This window comes from Anguilla anguilla, chromosome 11, assembly GCF_013347855.1.
Source record: "Anguilla anguilla isolate fAngAng1 chromosome 11, fAngAng1.pri, whole genome shotgun sequence".
In the NCBI taxonomy this organism is placed as follows: domain Eukaryota; kingdom Metazoa; phylum Chordata; class Actinopteri; order Anguilliformes; family Anguillidae; genus Anguilla; species Anguilla anguilla.
In genome coordinates, this window is record NC_049211.1 from 37,206,950 (window position 1) to 37,223,545 (window position 16,596).

The 16,596-nt window shown below is 45.6% G+C and overlaps 1 protein-coding gene across 5 annotated transcripts; it reads right to left on the reverse strand.

The window, feature by feature from the left end:
- Positions 1-561: 561 nt before the first annotated feature.
- On the reverse strand, positions 562-15,774 carry LOC118207725 (deleted in malignant brain tumors 1 protein-like). Of its 5 annotated transcripts, XM_035381661.1 has the most exons (19): positions 15,672-15,774; positions 14,384-14,413; positions 12,535-12,870; positions 11,710-11,733; positions 11,264-11,578; positions 10,346-10,366; positions 9,938-10,252; positions 9,734-9,754; positions 8,511-8,825; positions 8,276-8,296; positions 6,540-6,854; positions 6,368-6,376; positions 5,739-6,053; positions 5,038-5,352; positions 3,418-3,444; positions 2,236-2,550; positions 1,561-1,876; positions 965-1,008; positions 562-814 (listed from the first exon to the last, which is right to left on the reverse strand). In XM_035381661.1, exons 1-18 carry the CDS (start codon positions 15,718-15,720, stop codon positions 1,005-1,007), a joined length of 3,063 nt encoding a protein of 1,020 aa, XP_035237552.1. In that variant the 5' UTR covers positions 15,721-15,774; the 3' UTR covers positions 562-814; positions 965-1,004. The 5 variants fall into 5 exon arrangements, with proteins under 5 accessions (XP_035237552.1, XP_035237553.1, XP_035237555.1 ...); XM_035381662.1 differs by lacking the exon at positions 8,276-8,296 and having other exon boundaries at positions 6,540-6,669; positions 8,641-8,825; XM_035381664.1 differs by lacking the exons at positions 8,511-8,825; positions 9,734-9,754.
- Between the last annotated feature and the right edge of the window lie 822 nt (positions 15,775-16,596).

The following is a 16,596-nucleotide window of genomic DNA, read 5'->3' on the forward strand; positions in this document are numbered from 1 at the left end:
AAGAGTGTTTTACACAGTGAATCTATTGGCAATTCCTGTCCTGTCACAGAACACACAGTTTTACACATTCTGTAAAATTTAAAAAAATTGAATTCTTAATTATAAAACAAATGGCTACTTTTAGTGGCTACGTCCACACAAGTGACCAGTTAAGAGTCTGTTAATTCATCTGTATTTAATATGATCAGATTTTTAAAAAAATGCATCTCTGTCATCTCATTTGCAATCTGGCACAGCAAGGAATATAGGACTATTGTTCTTTTTGGCATGCATAGCTATTTCTAACATAGTGCAGCTTAAGAGGATAAATGACTTATTTAAAAATTACAGACTTGTTAAAATTCTGGGACTGCAACTGTGGTTGAAAACAACAGCCAGCATACACAGGGGTCCCCAAGGATGTAGTTTGAAAACCACTGCTCTAGAACACTGACTTAGAATTTTGAAAGACAAAAAAACTAATCATAGGGGTTAAAGAAATTGACAGAATTGACTGTTCGCCCTGTGGTTTGCAGAGGAGAAGGGTCCCTTCCTTCTGGGGTTGAAATGAGAGCCAAACAGTTCACCAGATCGTTCCACACGCAGTGGTAATTTAATCGCGGGAAGGGCAAATCACACACGGGTCGCTTATGAAGACAGGGCTGAGACAGGATGATTCTTTATGAGGCTTTCAGACAGTTTGCTTGCATGCATAATTAAAGAGTGAGAGACTTTGATAGACAGTTGGCTCTTGATTAAATGCAGCGAGGACGGGGTATTGGCACCAGCGCCGCAGCGTCGGGAGGGCATGGGACCGGCGTCTCCCTCTCTCCGCCTGACGAAGCAAGCATAAAGGACGCTGCGTTTGTTGGAAACGTTCAGAGATGCATTTCAGACCGAAAAAGGCTTCATGGACACGAAGCAGACGTTTTAAGTTCTCGTTCCAACTATGCAGGTATGAACTGTGGTCCTGTAAGGTACTTACTGATTAGGAGGAAAATGACTGTGAAGATCTTCCATTTGTCTTACCTGAAAAACAAAATGGAGTCACCTCAGGACGGTCCTGATACTCAAACTGCTTTCACAAGCTGCATTATCTAGCAACAAAATATACGGCCAACAAAATGTAAAGGCCACCGCCTTTAACTAACCCAGAGCTCTTTTTTAAGTGCGGGCATTGTGGGTAAATGTGGCTTTATAGTCAAAAACAGTAGAAACTACGGAAGAATAAGACTCACAGTTCATATAATGCTCCAAAATTAAAGTTCTAATCCTTGACACAACTGTTGGATAAAAACTAAAATTTTGGAGCACTGCACGAAGTGTGCGAATCATATTCCTCCAAGGCAGTGAAACTCCCGCATGCATATAAGAGTTTTGCGAGCGCTTTCATTAGGCAGAATTAGCGTCCCCGCACATGTACAAACACCGTGAGCGTGTTAATTTCACACAGGCGAAATTAGGGGTGGGGGGGGTGTGTGTGTACCCGGAGCAGACCACCGACACGCCGTTGCCGTGGTTGCAGTTGTGTGTGTGTGTGTGTGTGTGGGGGGGGTGGGGGTGGGGGGGGAGGTTTCGTACCCGGAGCAGACCACCGACGCGTCGTTGCCGTGGTTGCAGTTGTGGTTCCCGAAGCCCCGGTTGGCGCAGTCGGTCAGGTGCCGCTCGGTGCCGGCGCAGGACACGTCGTCCAGCCAGATCGGGCCCGCGCCCGGCCCGAAGATGGCGCCGCCAGGCGCTATGCGCGCCCGCCCGCAGCCCAGCTCCCGGCACACCACGCCGGCGTTGGCCAGGCCCCAGCCGTGGTCACACACCGTGCCCCACGTTCCGTTGTGGTGCACCTCCACACGCCCCGCACACTGGCTGCCGCCACCGACCAAGCGCACCGAGGTCCGGCCTGCAGGGGGAGAGAGAGAGGGGGAGAGAAAGAGCGCAGAGAGGGGGAGGGAGAGGAGAGAGAGGAGGGAGAAAGAGGGAGAGGAGAGAGAGGGAGGGAGAGAGGAGAGAAAGAGAGGGAGAGAGAATGGTCAGGGCGTACACGGATGAGCTCTGATTGGTCAGAGTGTACGCGGATGAGCTCTGATTGGCCAGAGCGTAGCAGGTGAGCTCTGATTGGCCAGAGTGTACGCGGATTAACTATGATTGGTCAGCAGGTATGCGGATGAGCTCTGATTGGCCAGAGCGTAGCGAGTGAGCTCTGATTGGTCAGAGCGTACGCCGATGAGCTCTGACTGGTCAGGGCGTACGCGTACGTACCGGAGCAGATGACGCTGGCGTCCTCCAGGTGGTGGCAGTCGTGGAGCCCCATCTGCGCGGCCGAGCAGGACAGCAGCGACGTCTCGTTGCCCAGGCAACTCACGTGGTCCAGCAGGATGAGCCCCTCCCCCATTCCGAAGTAGTGGAAGGGGAGGGCCCGGCGGGCGCGCCCGCAGCCCAGCTCCTGGCACACCACCATGGCGTCGTTCAGGTCCCAGTCGTGGTCGCACACCGTCCCCCACATTCCCGAATAGTACACCTCCACCCGCCCGGAGCAGTCGTCCTGCCCACCGGCCAGACGCACGCGGGGGCCCACTGGCGGGGGGGGGGGGAGATGGGGGGCGTTACAGGGGTACGAACACACACACACACCCGGCGCGTACAGAATGCGAATGAACAGCGCTAACGATCGACCCCATTAGCAAGCCCCGATAAAGTGAGCTTCAGACTGTCATTAGAGCAGGGGTGGGCAACGAGAGCCACATCCATGTCTGAGTGTCACAGTTTGTAGTCATAAAACCCGGAAGTAAGTTCGCATTTTTGAGCCATGGGTTCCTCTGAACTACAACAATGGTCGCATTTGTGTAACCGCCACTAGTTGTCATACTAGCCCCGTCTGCACATGGCAACCGCTGTAGTTTCAACATAGCAACTTGTCAGCAACTTACTATTTTAAAGCGCATAATGGTTTCAATGTTCACGGTTGAGGTATTAATGGGTGCAATTTATCTCGTAGAACAAAACGTGAAACGTCTTAGGCATACGTTACCCACAGACCTTATTTTTGGCAGAGAACTAAATCCCTATGGGGAAAAAAGCATTGGAAATCTGCCGAGGGAACCCACGGGGGAAGAAACGTCCGGGTTGGCCAACAAAAAGACGTCATCACTGTAGCGCTCTATTGTGTCCCTACATAAAACCTGCGTTTGTGTACACAGCCAATTAGCTCATTAAGTCAGGGTAGGGTGGACACAAAAACCTGCATACACACCGGCCCTCCAGCACCAGAATTGCCCACCCCATACATTAGGACATGTCACCCTAACACGTGCATTCACAGGAACATATACCCGATGACGCAAACCTCACATGCAAACACAAACCTCACTGTACACACGTCTATAGTCGTGAGCACAGTCCGAATGCCCACATGGGAAAGAGGCTTTTCTGCGCTTTACTTACTGTAGACTTCAGGTTCCTCTGCTGCCTCTGAGAAACAGAAGAGAATGTGATCAGCCACAGCTCACACAACAGCTCTGAAACACACGCAAACATGCAGCCGTGCACATGGGTATCCCCTACAGTTTTAACCAACAGAAACAAACATTCAGGTTCCGAAGCATTACAGTTTTTCAGCATTACGATTCGGTTGAATTAGGGTTCTGCAGAGTTATGGTTCTGTAGGATTGCAGTTCTGCAGTGTCATAGTTCTATAATATTATGGTTCTACAGTGTACTGGTTCTGTTATATTGTGATTCTGTTGTATTAGGGTTCTGCAGAGTTATGGTTCTGTAAGATTGCAGTTCTGCAGTGTCATAGTTCTATAATATTATGGTTCTACAGTGTACTGATTCTGTTGTATTGTGATTCTGTTGTATTAGGATTCTGCAGTGCTATGGTTCTGTAGCGCTATGGTTCTGCAGCTTCAGGGTTATGAGGCATTAAGGTTGTGAAATGTTAGGTTCTGTAGCATGTGGTTATGCTCCATTATGGTTCTGTAGCATTTCAGTTCTGCCACTGTTATGTTCTGCAGTGTTATGGATCTATGCTACTATGTGTCAGGAGGTCTGTCTGAGTCTCCTATGTGTTCCTGTTTCTCTTGTTTTGTTTCATTTATTTTTTTTTATCCGTTTATTTTTATTTTATATTTGCGTGTTTGCTTTTTGTGTGTGTGTGTGAGTGCATGGGGTGTGCTTTGGTTTTTTCCTTAGGTTCCTGGTTCCCGCCACGCTCCGCCCCAGTCCTGCCTGTTTACCTCATCATTCAATCAAGCCTCGGCAGCCATCTCCACCTGCGTCTCATCTTCCACTCATTTCTGTTGCTATATATTTTCTGTTAGCCCATTAGCCTGTGCCAGATCGTGCCTCTGTTTTTCTCAGTTGCTGTTCGAGCCTTAAACTCTGTATCTCTGTGTTTCCCGGTTTTCGAATTTTGCCTGTTTGTCCGACTACGTATTTAGCCTGCCTGCTCTGTGTTTAGCTTCTGGTTTTCGACTCCTGCCTGTTTCCCTTGACCTGGTCTCTGCTCCCGATCTGTACCTTTGCCTGATTGTGTTTTGGATTTCTGGATTTTCGACCTGCGCCTGTATACTGATTACGAGACTGTTGCTGATTCTGTACCCTGTTTGTGGAAATAAATCGCCACATTTTTCACTGGACTTTTTGGTCTGCTTTTGAGTCCTACCCCGGATCCTGACACTATGGTTCTGTAGTGTTTATGTTCTGTAGCGCTATGGTTCCACAGCATTATGATTCTGCAGCGTTCTGTTCTATAGTATTATGGTTCTGTAGCGTTCCTGTACATTCCTGCAGTGTTAGGTTTCTGTAGTGGTTTGGTTCTGTCCCATTATGGTTCTGCAACATTACAGTTCTGAACGTTTATATGGTTTTGTATACAGTTCTGAGGCTCTATGGTTATGGTTCCGCTTTGTTATGGTTGTAAAGCATTAAAGTTCCGTGATGTTATGATTCTGCCCCACTATAGTTCTGCAGTGATCTGTCATATTGTGGTTTTTTGGAATTTATGGTTCCCGGTCACAGGAGCTTCGTCTGGACCCAGAGCGGGAACGCTGAGCTCCTCACCTGAGCAGACTACGCTGGCGTCCTCGTAGTGGAAGCAGTTGTGCTGGCCGAGCCCCGGGTGCCCGCAACTCAGCAGCGACGTCTCCGACCCCAGGCACGCCACGTCGTCCAGGGCTATGAACCCTGCGCCCTGTCCGAAAGCGGCCCAGAGCGGGGCGAACAGCGGGTACCCGCACCCCAGCTCCCGGCACACCACGTGGGCGTCGCGCATGTCCCAGTAGTCGTCGCACACGGTGCCCCACCTGTCCCCCACACGCACCTCCACTCGTCCCGCGCAGCGGTGAGGCCCGTTTACCAGCTGGACCGTGGAACCCTCTGAGACAAACGCGCGCAAACGTGTCATTAACTGTGCTGTGGTTCATCTGCGCGAAGGAGGAGCAGCAGCAGGAGCAGCAGGAGGAGCAGCAGGAGAAGCGGGAGGAGCAGCAGGAGGAGTAGCAGGAGCCACAGGAGGAGCAGCAAGAGGAGTAGCAGGAGCCCCAGGAGGAGCAGCAGGAGGAACAGCAGCAGGAGAAGCAGGAGGAGCAGCAACAGGAGCCACAGGAGGAGCAGCAGGAAGAGTAGCAGGAGCCACAGGAGGAGCAGCAGGAGGAGTAGCAGGAGCCACAGGAGGAGCAGCAGGAGGAGTAGCAGGAGCGACAGAAGGAGGAGCAGCAGGAGCAGCTACAGGAGCAGCAGGAGGAGCAGCAGGACACCTGTACCTGAGCAGACGACACTAGCGTCCTGGTCGTGGTGGCAGTGACTGGCCATTCCGATCTCCGGCTCGCAGCCCTGCAGCGTGCTCTCGTTGCCATAGCAATGGAGGTCGTGCAGCAGAATGGGCCCCCGGCCCGGGCCAAAGGCCGCACCCCCCAGGGCGGACAGGGCGCGGCCGCACCCCAGCTCTCTGCACACCACGTGACCGTCGTCCAGGTCCCAGCCGTCGTCGCACACCGTCCCCCAGCTGCCATAGTAACGGAACTCCACCCGCCCCGCACACCTGTTCCGCCCCGACACCAGACGCACCTTCGGACCCACTGGCCATGGGGAGAGATCGGAGGACTTTAACATCCAAACCGCGGGAAAGTGCCAGTTTTTTTAAAAAGCACTTACACACACGCTTTATAAGACTGTCCTGGTGTGTTACGGCTAACAGAAAACTTGCAACACGTGGGCTTCCTTTTCACACAAACAGTGTATTGAAAAATCGCTAAGCTAATTAGCCACGTAAAGCTTCTGCTTCAACCACAGACTCCTGGGCACTACCTGTCCGTCATGGCAGAAAAAGAACGTTAACATGCATGACTGTGATCACTGGGAATCATAATCGTGCAGAAATATGGGTACTCACTGTTTGGATCTTAATGCCAGGCATGGAGAATGGTTGGAAATGCACAAAAAGAAAGACAAAAAACAAACTGTAAGCTTCTCGTGGACTGAAGCTGTTTGCCACTTTATAGGTAATATCAATATGGGTCATTAGGGGCTGCATATAGCACAGCTCCACTGAAAATCCATCTTACCTGCACATATGACGCCGGCATCTTCATAGTGAGCGCAGTTGTGGGAGCCCAGTCCGTTAGACGGACAGTCGAGCAGTGACTGCTCACTCCCAGTGCAGCGCAGGTCATCCAGGAAGATGAGTCCGGTGCCCTGGCCAAACTGAGCGAATTTCAAAGCAGATACAGCAGCTCCACAGCCCAGCTCTCTGCAGACCACCTGAGCATCGGCCATGTCCCAGGAATCATCGCACACCGTCCCCCAGTATCCTGCGTAGTGGACCTCCACCCGACCCTCACAGTAGTGAGCTCCGTCCACCACCCTCACGCGAGTGCCGTCTGGGAGAGAGGGGGAAAGGTCAGAGGTCAGGGGTCAGGTCAACTGTTCAGGAAATCAGAGAACTCTCATTTATGGTCAAATAAGAAAACAAAAACAAGGACAGTGAGTGAGCTGGGAAAGCCCAATATTATTTGAGAGGGAGTCCTTCCTGCTATAGACAGATAGATCAGCTATATTACTGCAAAACGAAACAAGCTAGGATAGCACTAATTACTCATTATCCATTAAGCATCTTCTAGGGAATAACATTCAGTATTAAACTATCCATAAATACAATATTCCTGAAAAAAAATTGATAGAACCAACACATAGCCCTTGATAGTGGCCTGAAGATTGGACTGGTCCATTGCTGCAAATAAATAAATAGTTTAAATACATTTTTAATATTCATTTTCAATAAAGTTCAATAGTCGTGATCCATGGTGCAAACGGGTCACCCGTGGATATAGCATTAGGCTGCGCCACAGCAAAGTGAACCTGTGTTAAGTTAAAAATATATGTATGACCAGACTTAGAAAAGGTAGATTTGCTTGTTCTGCAGTTTAACCACACATAGACTTAAAAATGTTTTTATTAATGCAGTAATGTTTTTATTTTGGGTGTGTGTGTGTGTGTGTGTGTGTGTGTGGAGGGTGGTGGATTGTGACACTGTTGTAGCATGTATAACATTTAGTGCCTCAAGTCTTTAAAAAAGAGAACTAGAATAAGCTGGAGAAACTTTAAGCATCAGCATACAAACTTAAGTATACAAACATGTCAGGTGTCCCTCACATGCAACAATTAAGTAGTTCATACTAAGTTTTCCCCCAGCAGATACTGTACTTGTATTAACTGACAGTAAAACTTGGTATACTAAAATGTTTAAAATCATGTAAATCATATACGTGACCAAAAAGGTAAACAATTGAGTACTTTTTTAGCCTTTGAAAAGTGAATTGAGAGTAGAATGTAAGTTTTTTTTCAGTACACAAAAATAGACTACAAGTACAAGAAGTAGTTTGTGAATGGTATACTAATAGTTCCAAGAAATACTTTAAGTTTACTTAAAATGGGCCAATTTAGCAGAAAGTGTACATTAATAGGACACTTAAGTGTTAAGCACTTAAAAATATACTTTAAAAATAAACAATGTACTTACGTGTACTTTAACAAAATAAACTTTAAATAGGGTTGAGATGGATTTTGGTGGTGTAAACTTACAGACCTCTTCTTAGCCCTATCTGATTTAGTCTGCTCATGTAACATCGTGTGACATCATCTAACTCCATGTAACTGTTCTATGATGTCATACCACTTGTACCTGAGCCACTGTTAAATTCTAATTGACAAAGATCACATGTATCATAATTAAAGCAAATCTTACACAGATTATTTGTATTTTGATTCATAAGCATGTGTTTTGCCCTCTGTGTGAACTTACTGTATTCTGTTGTGTTTACACCTGTGGGGACAGAAAAGAGACGTTTATTTTATAGTGCAAATCAGTTACACATGTTAGAGCAGAAAAAGATAAAACCGTAAGACACTAATGTGGCTTCAGTGGATAAATCATAGAAATGAGATTACAAATACAAAACGGTGTTCAAAAGAATACTCTTTCTGTTAAGTTAGTGGTTACATTCCTCACAGTTCAGCCATAGTAATGGCCATCTTACCTGCACATATGACGGCGGCATCTTCATAGTGAGCGCAGTTGTGGGAGCCCACTCCGTTAGACTGACAGTCGAGCAGTGACTGCTCGCTCCCAGTGCAGCGCAGGTCATCCAGGAAGATGAAGCCGGTGCCCTGACCAAACTGAGCGTACATCAAGGCACCCAGAGCCACCCCACAGCCCAGCTCTCTGCAGACCACCGTAGCATCTGCCATATCCCAGGAATCATCGCACACCGTCCCCCAGTGTCCTGCGTACTCCACCTCCACCCGACCTTGACACTCGTTCGCCCCGTCCACCAGCCTCACGCGAGTGCCGTCTGGGAGAGAGGGGGAAAGGTCAGAGGTCAGGGGTCAGGGGTGAGGTCAATTAGTGTGCTGTTAAGGAAATCAGTCAATGGTCAGACAAAAACAATGACAGTATGTGTGCTGGGAAAAGCCCAATATAATTAGTGAGGGAGTATTTCTGCTCTAGATATACAGGCATATTACTGTAAAAAAAAATTTAAAAAACAAGCTAGGATAGCAATAATAATTAACTATCTATTTAGCATTGTCTAGACAAAAGCATTTAGTATTAGGACTATCCATTAACATCTTGTAAAATAGTTTGATGAAATGAACACCTAGCCAGGCCCTAGAGATGTTGCAGCGTATACCACCACACGCTCTATTAAATCACTTTTCACAGCAATAGATGCGTACAGTGATGTGCAAAAGCAAGTGCACCCTCTTTAATATTCTATGGTTTTACATATTAGGACATAACTAACCCTCATCTAATCCTCACCAAGTCCTAACAGTAGATAAATCTAGCCTCACGAGACAAATAACACATAACAGATTGTACTTACTACCATTATTTATTCAAGCGAAAATAAGCCAACATCTGGTAAATGGACTGCATTTATATAGCGTTTTTATGCATTGTATATTCCTGATCTGAAAAGGCAATCTGATCTCTAACAATGCTCACCTGCCTGAATGAATCCAATACCTCGGGCTAGTTTCTAAGACACGGGTCATCAGAATAGGATGGAGACAGATGTTGTTGGTGTAAAGAGACGGAACCTCTTCTGTACCCTATCTCTGCTCTGTTCCCAGCTTCTGCACTAGTTACATGATGTCACACCATGATGTCATATCAAATTCTTTTTGACATGACATCATGAGATCGCATGTGTAATTAAACTAATTTTACATTTTTTTGCTTTCTGCGTGAACTTACTGTATTCTGTTGTGTTCACACCTGTGGGAGACAAAAGAGACGTTTGTTTTATAGTTGAATAGTAAAAAAAAAAAAAAGGTGGCCTAGTGGTATAAATCATGGAAATGAGGTTAAAAATTGCAAAACAGTGTCCAAAAGAATACTCTTTCTGTGAAGTTAGTGGTTACATTCCTCACAGTTCAGCCATAGTAATGGCCATCTTACCTGCACATACGACCCCAGCATCTAAATAGTGGTAACAGTTGTGGGAGCCCAATCCGTTAGACGGACAGTCGAGCAGTGACTGCTCACTCCCAGTGCAGTGCACGTCATCCAGGAAGATGAATCCGGTGCCCTGGCCAAAGTGAGCGTACAGCATAGCACCCAGAGGCACCCCACAGCCCAGCTCTCTGCAGACCACCGTAGCGTCTACCATGTCCCAGTTATCCTGACATACTGTTCCCCAGTGTCCCGCCTGGTACACCTCCACCCGGCCTTGACACTGGTCCGCCCCGTCTACCAATCTGACGCGAGTTCCATCTGGCGTGGAGCGAAAGGTCAGAGGTCAGCAACCAGGCTGCGATACAATGACTGGAATTGGATTTCCATTCGCTCATCTCTTTTTGGACTTACTGTATTCATCTGGGTTTGAACCTGTCGGAAAGAGAGGAAAAAGAATTGCTCTGATTTCTGCTTGTGAAATACTTAGTCACCGTAAACAGAAAAACATGTTCGTTGGTTAAGCCACCCTGATTATCTGATCTCCACAATAAAAACTGAAACTAATATCTGTAGATTTCAACAACAACATCACATGATATACTACCACCTCTGTGATGTGAATCTCAGATTTAGGGAATCAATGGTCAACCAAACATGGTATGAACTCAGAAGCAGCATATAAAACGATTATGCATGATCAATATCCTTATTAACCAATACATAATCTATGGGAGAAGGTTTCCAAGGAAACAGTATACAGCAATAGAAAGCAATTGTATTGCCTTGTGTACAAAATTTTCATTTGTTGTTTGGCACACCGACAGATGTATTGATAAACAGTGGTAGAAACAGTGCAAGTCCAGTGAGGTAATCAGAAGCCATTCCTCATTGATGCCATTTATGATATGCAGTATATATATATATATATATATATATATATATATATATATATATATATATATTTTTTTTTTTTTTTTTTTTTTTTTTTTTTTTGTCTGATTCTGATTAGGCAAATGTGATTTCAGTGCTAGTTTGTACTTGGCAGGATTGTTTGTTTGTTTGCTGAACAGGTTACCCTACAGGGTTGGAGTCCTGATCTGTGTGGTCACTTCTGGCACTACGATCTTTACTTCACTCTAGTGTGTTTTTTCTGCACCTCTGCACCTTGAACTGATACACTTGTTGTACGTCGCTCTGGATAAGAGCGTCTGCTAAATGCCTGTAATGTAATGTAATGTAGCTAATATATATAGGTTGTACAAATCTGTAAATGCTTCAGTATCCCTGAAGTTCAACTATACAAGCCACAAGTCTTATTATTTGTATTACCTGTGCAGGAAACGCTGACGTCATTGGTGTGATCACAGTTGTGTACGCCCAACCCTCGAGATGGGCAGTCGAAGAGAGACGACTCGTTGCCAGTGCATTGCACGTCGTCCAGGAGAATCACGCCGTAGCCGTTACCGAAGATCGAGGCGGGCATTCCTGGGTCGGGAGCCGCGCAGCCCAACTGCCGACACGCCACCACGGCATCGTTCAGGTCCCAGTAGTCCCCACACACCGCGCCCCATTGGCCACCCTTGTACACCTCCAGCCTCCCCGCGCAGTTACTGCTCCCGCCCACTACTCTCGCCATCGTCACATCTGCCGGGAGAACAAGCGCGTCATAGGCAATTTAAACCGTGAACATTTTTAAACGTTAACATCTGAAACTTTCTGTTACTTTTTTCCACATTTTTGGCATCAGTAATAGGTGGTTATTTTCGTGAACTCACTTAGTTCTGCACTTGATCCCGGTCCTGCGGAAACAGGAGAACGGCGCATCAGTATTCTTTATTTTAACAATGCATTCTTTATTAATTTAATTTCATATAATATAATTCGCGACGGGCTTGCCACAGGACACTGTCAACTGCATAGCAGGAAAGAGAATACAGCTGAAGTGGAACAGTCAGGATTCGATAAACGGCTGTTCTTCACTTCGACTAATGATTAAAAAGGTATTTTTTCGTCTTCACGAACAGTTAGCCAATTTTAGTGATCGCTAAAACTAACTCGCTAAACTGAAAAAAGTAAAGTGACAGTTTATTTGTAGCCTAAGGCAAAGTTAAAGACCAAAGTTGATTGAATAGAGGTGTTAGTATCTTTGTTTCCTCATTAGGCAGCGCAAAGAGCAGCTCGCTTTGCCTTCGATCCCGACCTGATTGAGAGTCCCGAGAAATAGATGAAGAGAAAATTGATTGCAAATAAAATTACTGGTGACAACCAAATGGGCTAATTACAATGGGTATGTGGGTAAAATATAGTTATTTTACAGTTAAAATATATAATGAACAAATGCCTTATCGTACATTGATTGATTTCCAAACTGTTAGAAAATTAACCATTATTATTATTATTATTATTATTATTATTATTATTATTATTAATATTAATATTAATATACGCAAATTTGAAACATCTGTTTCATTGCAACCATTGCTTATGACAGCCATAAGTCATGTTCATCTATATTTGGACCTGATTTCATTCATCCTATCAAATATGCCATCCTTGGGAATCAGCAGGAATGTCAAATCCGGCGACCTGTCGCTGTTTACCAGTGCATTCAACAGCAGGGGGGTACAGCTGTGAGCACCACCACTGGGACGGCGGGGTGGCCCTGGGGCAGTCGTGGAGAGAAGTTTCATTTCCCGAGCAGGCCACTCCATTCATTAACACCGGACCTCCGGAACCTATCAGGTACCAGTACCAGTACCAGTACCAGGGGAGACTGGCGGACTGTGCGTGCCCGCATCCCAGCTCCCTGCACACCACCTGCGCGTCCGGAAGGTTCCAGCCGTAATCGCACACCGTGCCCCAGTACCCCGACAGGTACACCTCCACTCGTCCGCTGCAGTTGTTGGGACCACTGGACAGGCGCACGCTTGGGCCTGCTGTAGGGGAGAGATAAAGTTACAGACAGGTAACGACTGTTAACACACCCAGCCTCCGCATCCCGTCAGCCTAAACTAAAGATATTATCATATTATAATAATAATAGCAGCTTCACAGAGAAGGAGAGAAACTCAGCTGAATCACCACCAATGTGCAGCGCCTGCCAGGGTGATCGCAAGGCTACCATTTTGTGTCAGAACGCTCACAACACATTACACATTACACATCATTGGAGTGGGAGGAAATGATTGAGCCAGTTAAACTGGTGTCCAGGTTGTGAAAGGCAGTTTGGAGAATCCTGCCCGGACACCAGGGAACCCTCTACTCTTCATTACATTACATTACATTACATTACAGGCATTTGGCAGACGCTCTTATCCAGAGCGACGTACAACAAAGTGTATAACCATAACCAGGAACAAGTATGACGAAACCCCTAGAGAGAAGTACCGGTCCAAGTACAGGGAACAACCGCATAGTTCAACCTGGACCCTGGTGGTTAAACTGATTAACACTAACAACGAGAACGGCAACAACGCAATCTATGGAAAAATAAAAATAAATAAAAATACAAGTAGTCGTTAAGACTGGCGCATCAACTAAGTCACCTATTAAACAGCTGCCTAGTTACAACCCTAAGTTTAGTCATTTACAGGGGGGGAAGGGATGGGGAGAGGTGCAGCCTGAAGAGGTGGGTCTTCAGTCGTCGTTTGAAATGGGTCACAGTCTCAGCTGTTCTGACCTCCACAGGGAGGTCATTCCACCATCGTGGGGCCAGAACAGAGAGGAGACGTGTTCTGGAAGTGCAGGTGCGAAGAGGGGGAGGTGCTAGGCGTCCTGAGGTAGCAGAACGGAGGGATCTGGCTGGCATGTAGGGTTTGAATATCATGATAAGCACCTTGGGATTTTGATTCAGGGTCTCCGTCTAACGTTCCATTCCAAAGGCAGCGCTTCCTACAACGCAGTGTCCCCATCACGGAACCGGGGCACTGGTGTTCGCTTGCGCCGGTCATCCCCTATTAGTCCATCAACAACACTTCCAGCAGGAACTTATTTTTGCCAGAAGATCCCCATCCAAGTATTAACCAATCCCACACCTGCTTAGCTTTAACCATTGCATGGAAGTGGGAGATGGTATGATTGTTGACTTTGTATAGACATGGAGGTTTTTAATTATTTTAGAAATCATCATTGTGATCATATGTCACTTTCACATTAAACACACCCAAATCATTTCAGTAGTGGAGGCTGAAGCTCTCACAAAACACAGTATGATGTACTGTAACGAAGACTTCTCAAGGTGCAAACCAAATCACCATCTATCTTTATTAATCCAACTCACTCACTGAATAGTACAAGGTCTAGCTTGCGCCACAGAGTGGAATCATTATTGTGATTCCCCTATAAATATTGTGAATTGATTTTAACACTATAATCTTCATGCTTTTTACCATTTGAACGATGGAGATGCTTGAGAGATTCATCAGTGGAAAGCGAACATGAAATACTCACTGTAACTGGCCACAGAGTTCTGGCTGTTGCCTGGACAAAAGAAAACAAACATACAAACACAGAGGAAAACATTATATTTACATTCTCTTAGCAGATGATCTCATCATGAACAACTTATATAGGTGAAACTTAAGTGATACAGAACACCTGATTAATATGAGCGACAGTGCTAGATTTGGCTAACAGCATCTCCACACCAGCAGGGGGAGAAGCAACGTCACTAAAACACCAGTGCATTTTAACAATGCTAAGCAAGCTAACAAACACATTCAGACTACATCCATAACAGGCCCCAAGAACAGAAATATAAACCATGAACAATGTAGCAGGAAACCAGAAATACGCAAACACAGAAGAATTCAAACACAAACACAAGGGGATGCAAGTACAGAACAACTCAAACACAAGGGGACACAAATACGCAAACACAGAAGAACTCAAACACAAACACAAGGGGACGCAAGTACAGAACACCTCAAACACAAGGGGACACAAATACACAAACACAGAATAACACAAATACACAAACACAGAAGAACACAAATACACAAACACAGAAGAACACAAATACACAAACACAGAAGAACACAAACACACAAACACAAAGGGACACAAATACACAAACACAAGGGATCACAAATACACAAACACAAGGGGACACAAATACACAAACACAGAATAACACAAATACACAAACACAGAAGAACACAAATACACAAACACAGAAGAACACAAACACACAAACACAAAGGGACACAAATACACAAACACAAGGGATCACAAATACACAAACACAAGAGGACACAAATACAAGGGGATACAAATGCAGTCAAATTTTTCTGTGTTCAAACATTACAACCATTTAACATTGGAATATCTCCCTAACCCTTTTCAAGTCCCGTATCCTAACATTGTTTTTATTGTATCTGTTCTACCATGCACAAATGTTTACATTTAATGTTAAATGTTAAAACGTTTAATCTGCGCACCTTAAATTTCAGTAGAGGGAAGGGCACAACTAAAAGCATTCCTATGTCAGATCATTCAAATAGAACGCTCTCATTATAAACTCTCGAGATAATAAACAAGTCACTTAACAATTATTAAAATCTGGTGGTGACACGAGTTCAACTTCACATGGATAACTTCATAGCGAGGGAAAAATGTCTGAGAGACAAAACTAGTTAGTTTGAACTAAATCAGTTTAGCAGCGAGCAGAATGTTATGGTTTGAAAGGAGGTGGCCCTTGGTCGGCACTGTCTCTGTGCAGGAGGGGAGCGGTACTCACTGGTGTGGAATTGCAGGGTGAAGGCGGCGATGGCCAGGAGGAGCCTCATGTTTCAGGGAGTAACGTAGGCACCCCTGCATCCGCGTTAATGTGACAGCACCGAGACTCCAGGAGCCTATTTGTACTGTGATCGGTCAGAGGGGCAGGGCTACTGGTTAATGAAAGCCTGCATTGAACACTGAAGGATATTAATCTGCCTCATCAAAAAAAAAAAAAAAAAAAAAAACTTTGGATGTTGTTATTGTGGTGATGCCTGTATGCCTCACCTGACACACAGACTCACATCCTCCCCTCCTCTCCTCCTCCGTCCCCCCCTCTGCTCTCCCTGACGCTCTTCTCTTCCACGCACAGCCATTCCATCCTTACTCCCGTCATTTCCCCTCGTGAACTTCCTCAAAACAAGCGGGAACTGTCCCATTCCATCACCTGACCATTATGCATTCATAAACGGGGCATTCTGTAAGCTCACACAGTCCTACACACAGGTTTCAAATAAGAGACACTGAAATATCGCCAGTAAGATGGCAGACTAGTTCCCCATTCCTAGTGCTGAGAATTGGGCCCTTCTTAGCACTCTGAGGCACAGATACAAACCTGGTTTATTTAGTCTTTCTCTTCATCTCCTTTATTTTCCTGTGTCCAGTCCTGCAGTTATTCATTCTGGTCAATGTCTACTTCGACCAAACCCACACTGATTAATCGCAGGATCTGTTCTTGCCCATAATAGCCAACTGCAACACACACAACAAAAAAATATCTTTTTGACAAGAGATGTACACCTTAAAGAACTATAATGACAACATTTTGCCTCTTGCTAGCTTTAAAATGTGTTGTTCACTTGCTAGCTGATAATAACCAGAAGTCTGATACAACTGATTATGCAGTATGATTTCGGTGGCCAAAATAAAAAAAAGTTTTCTGCATG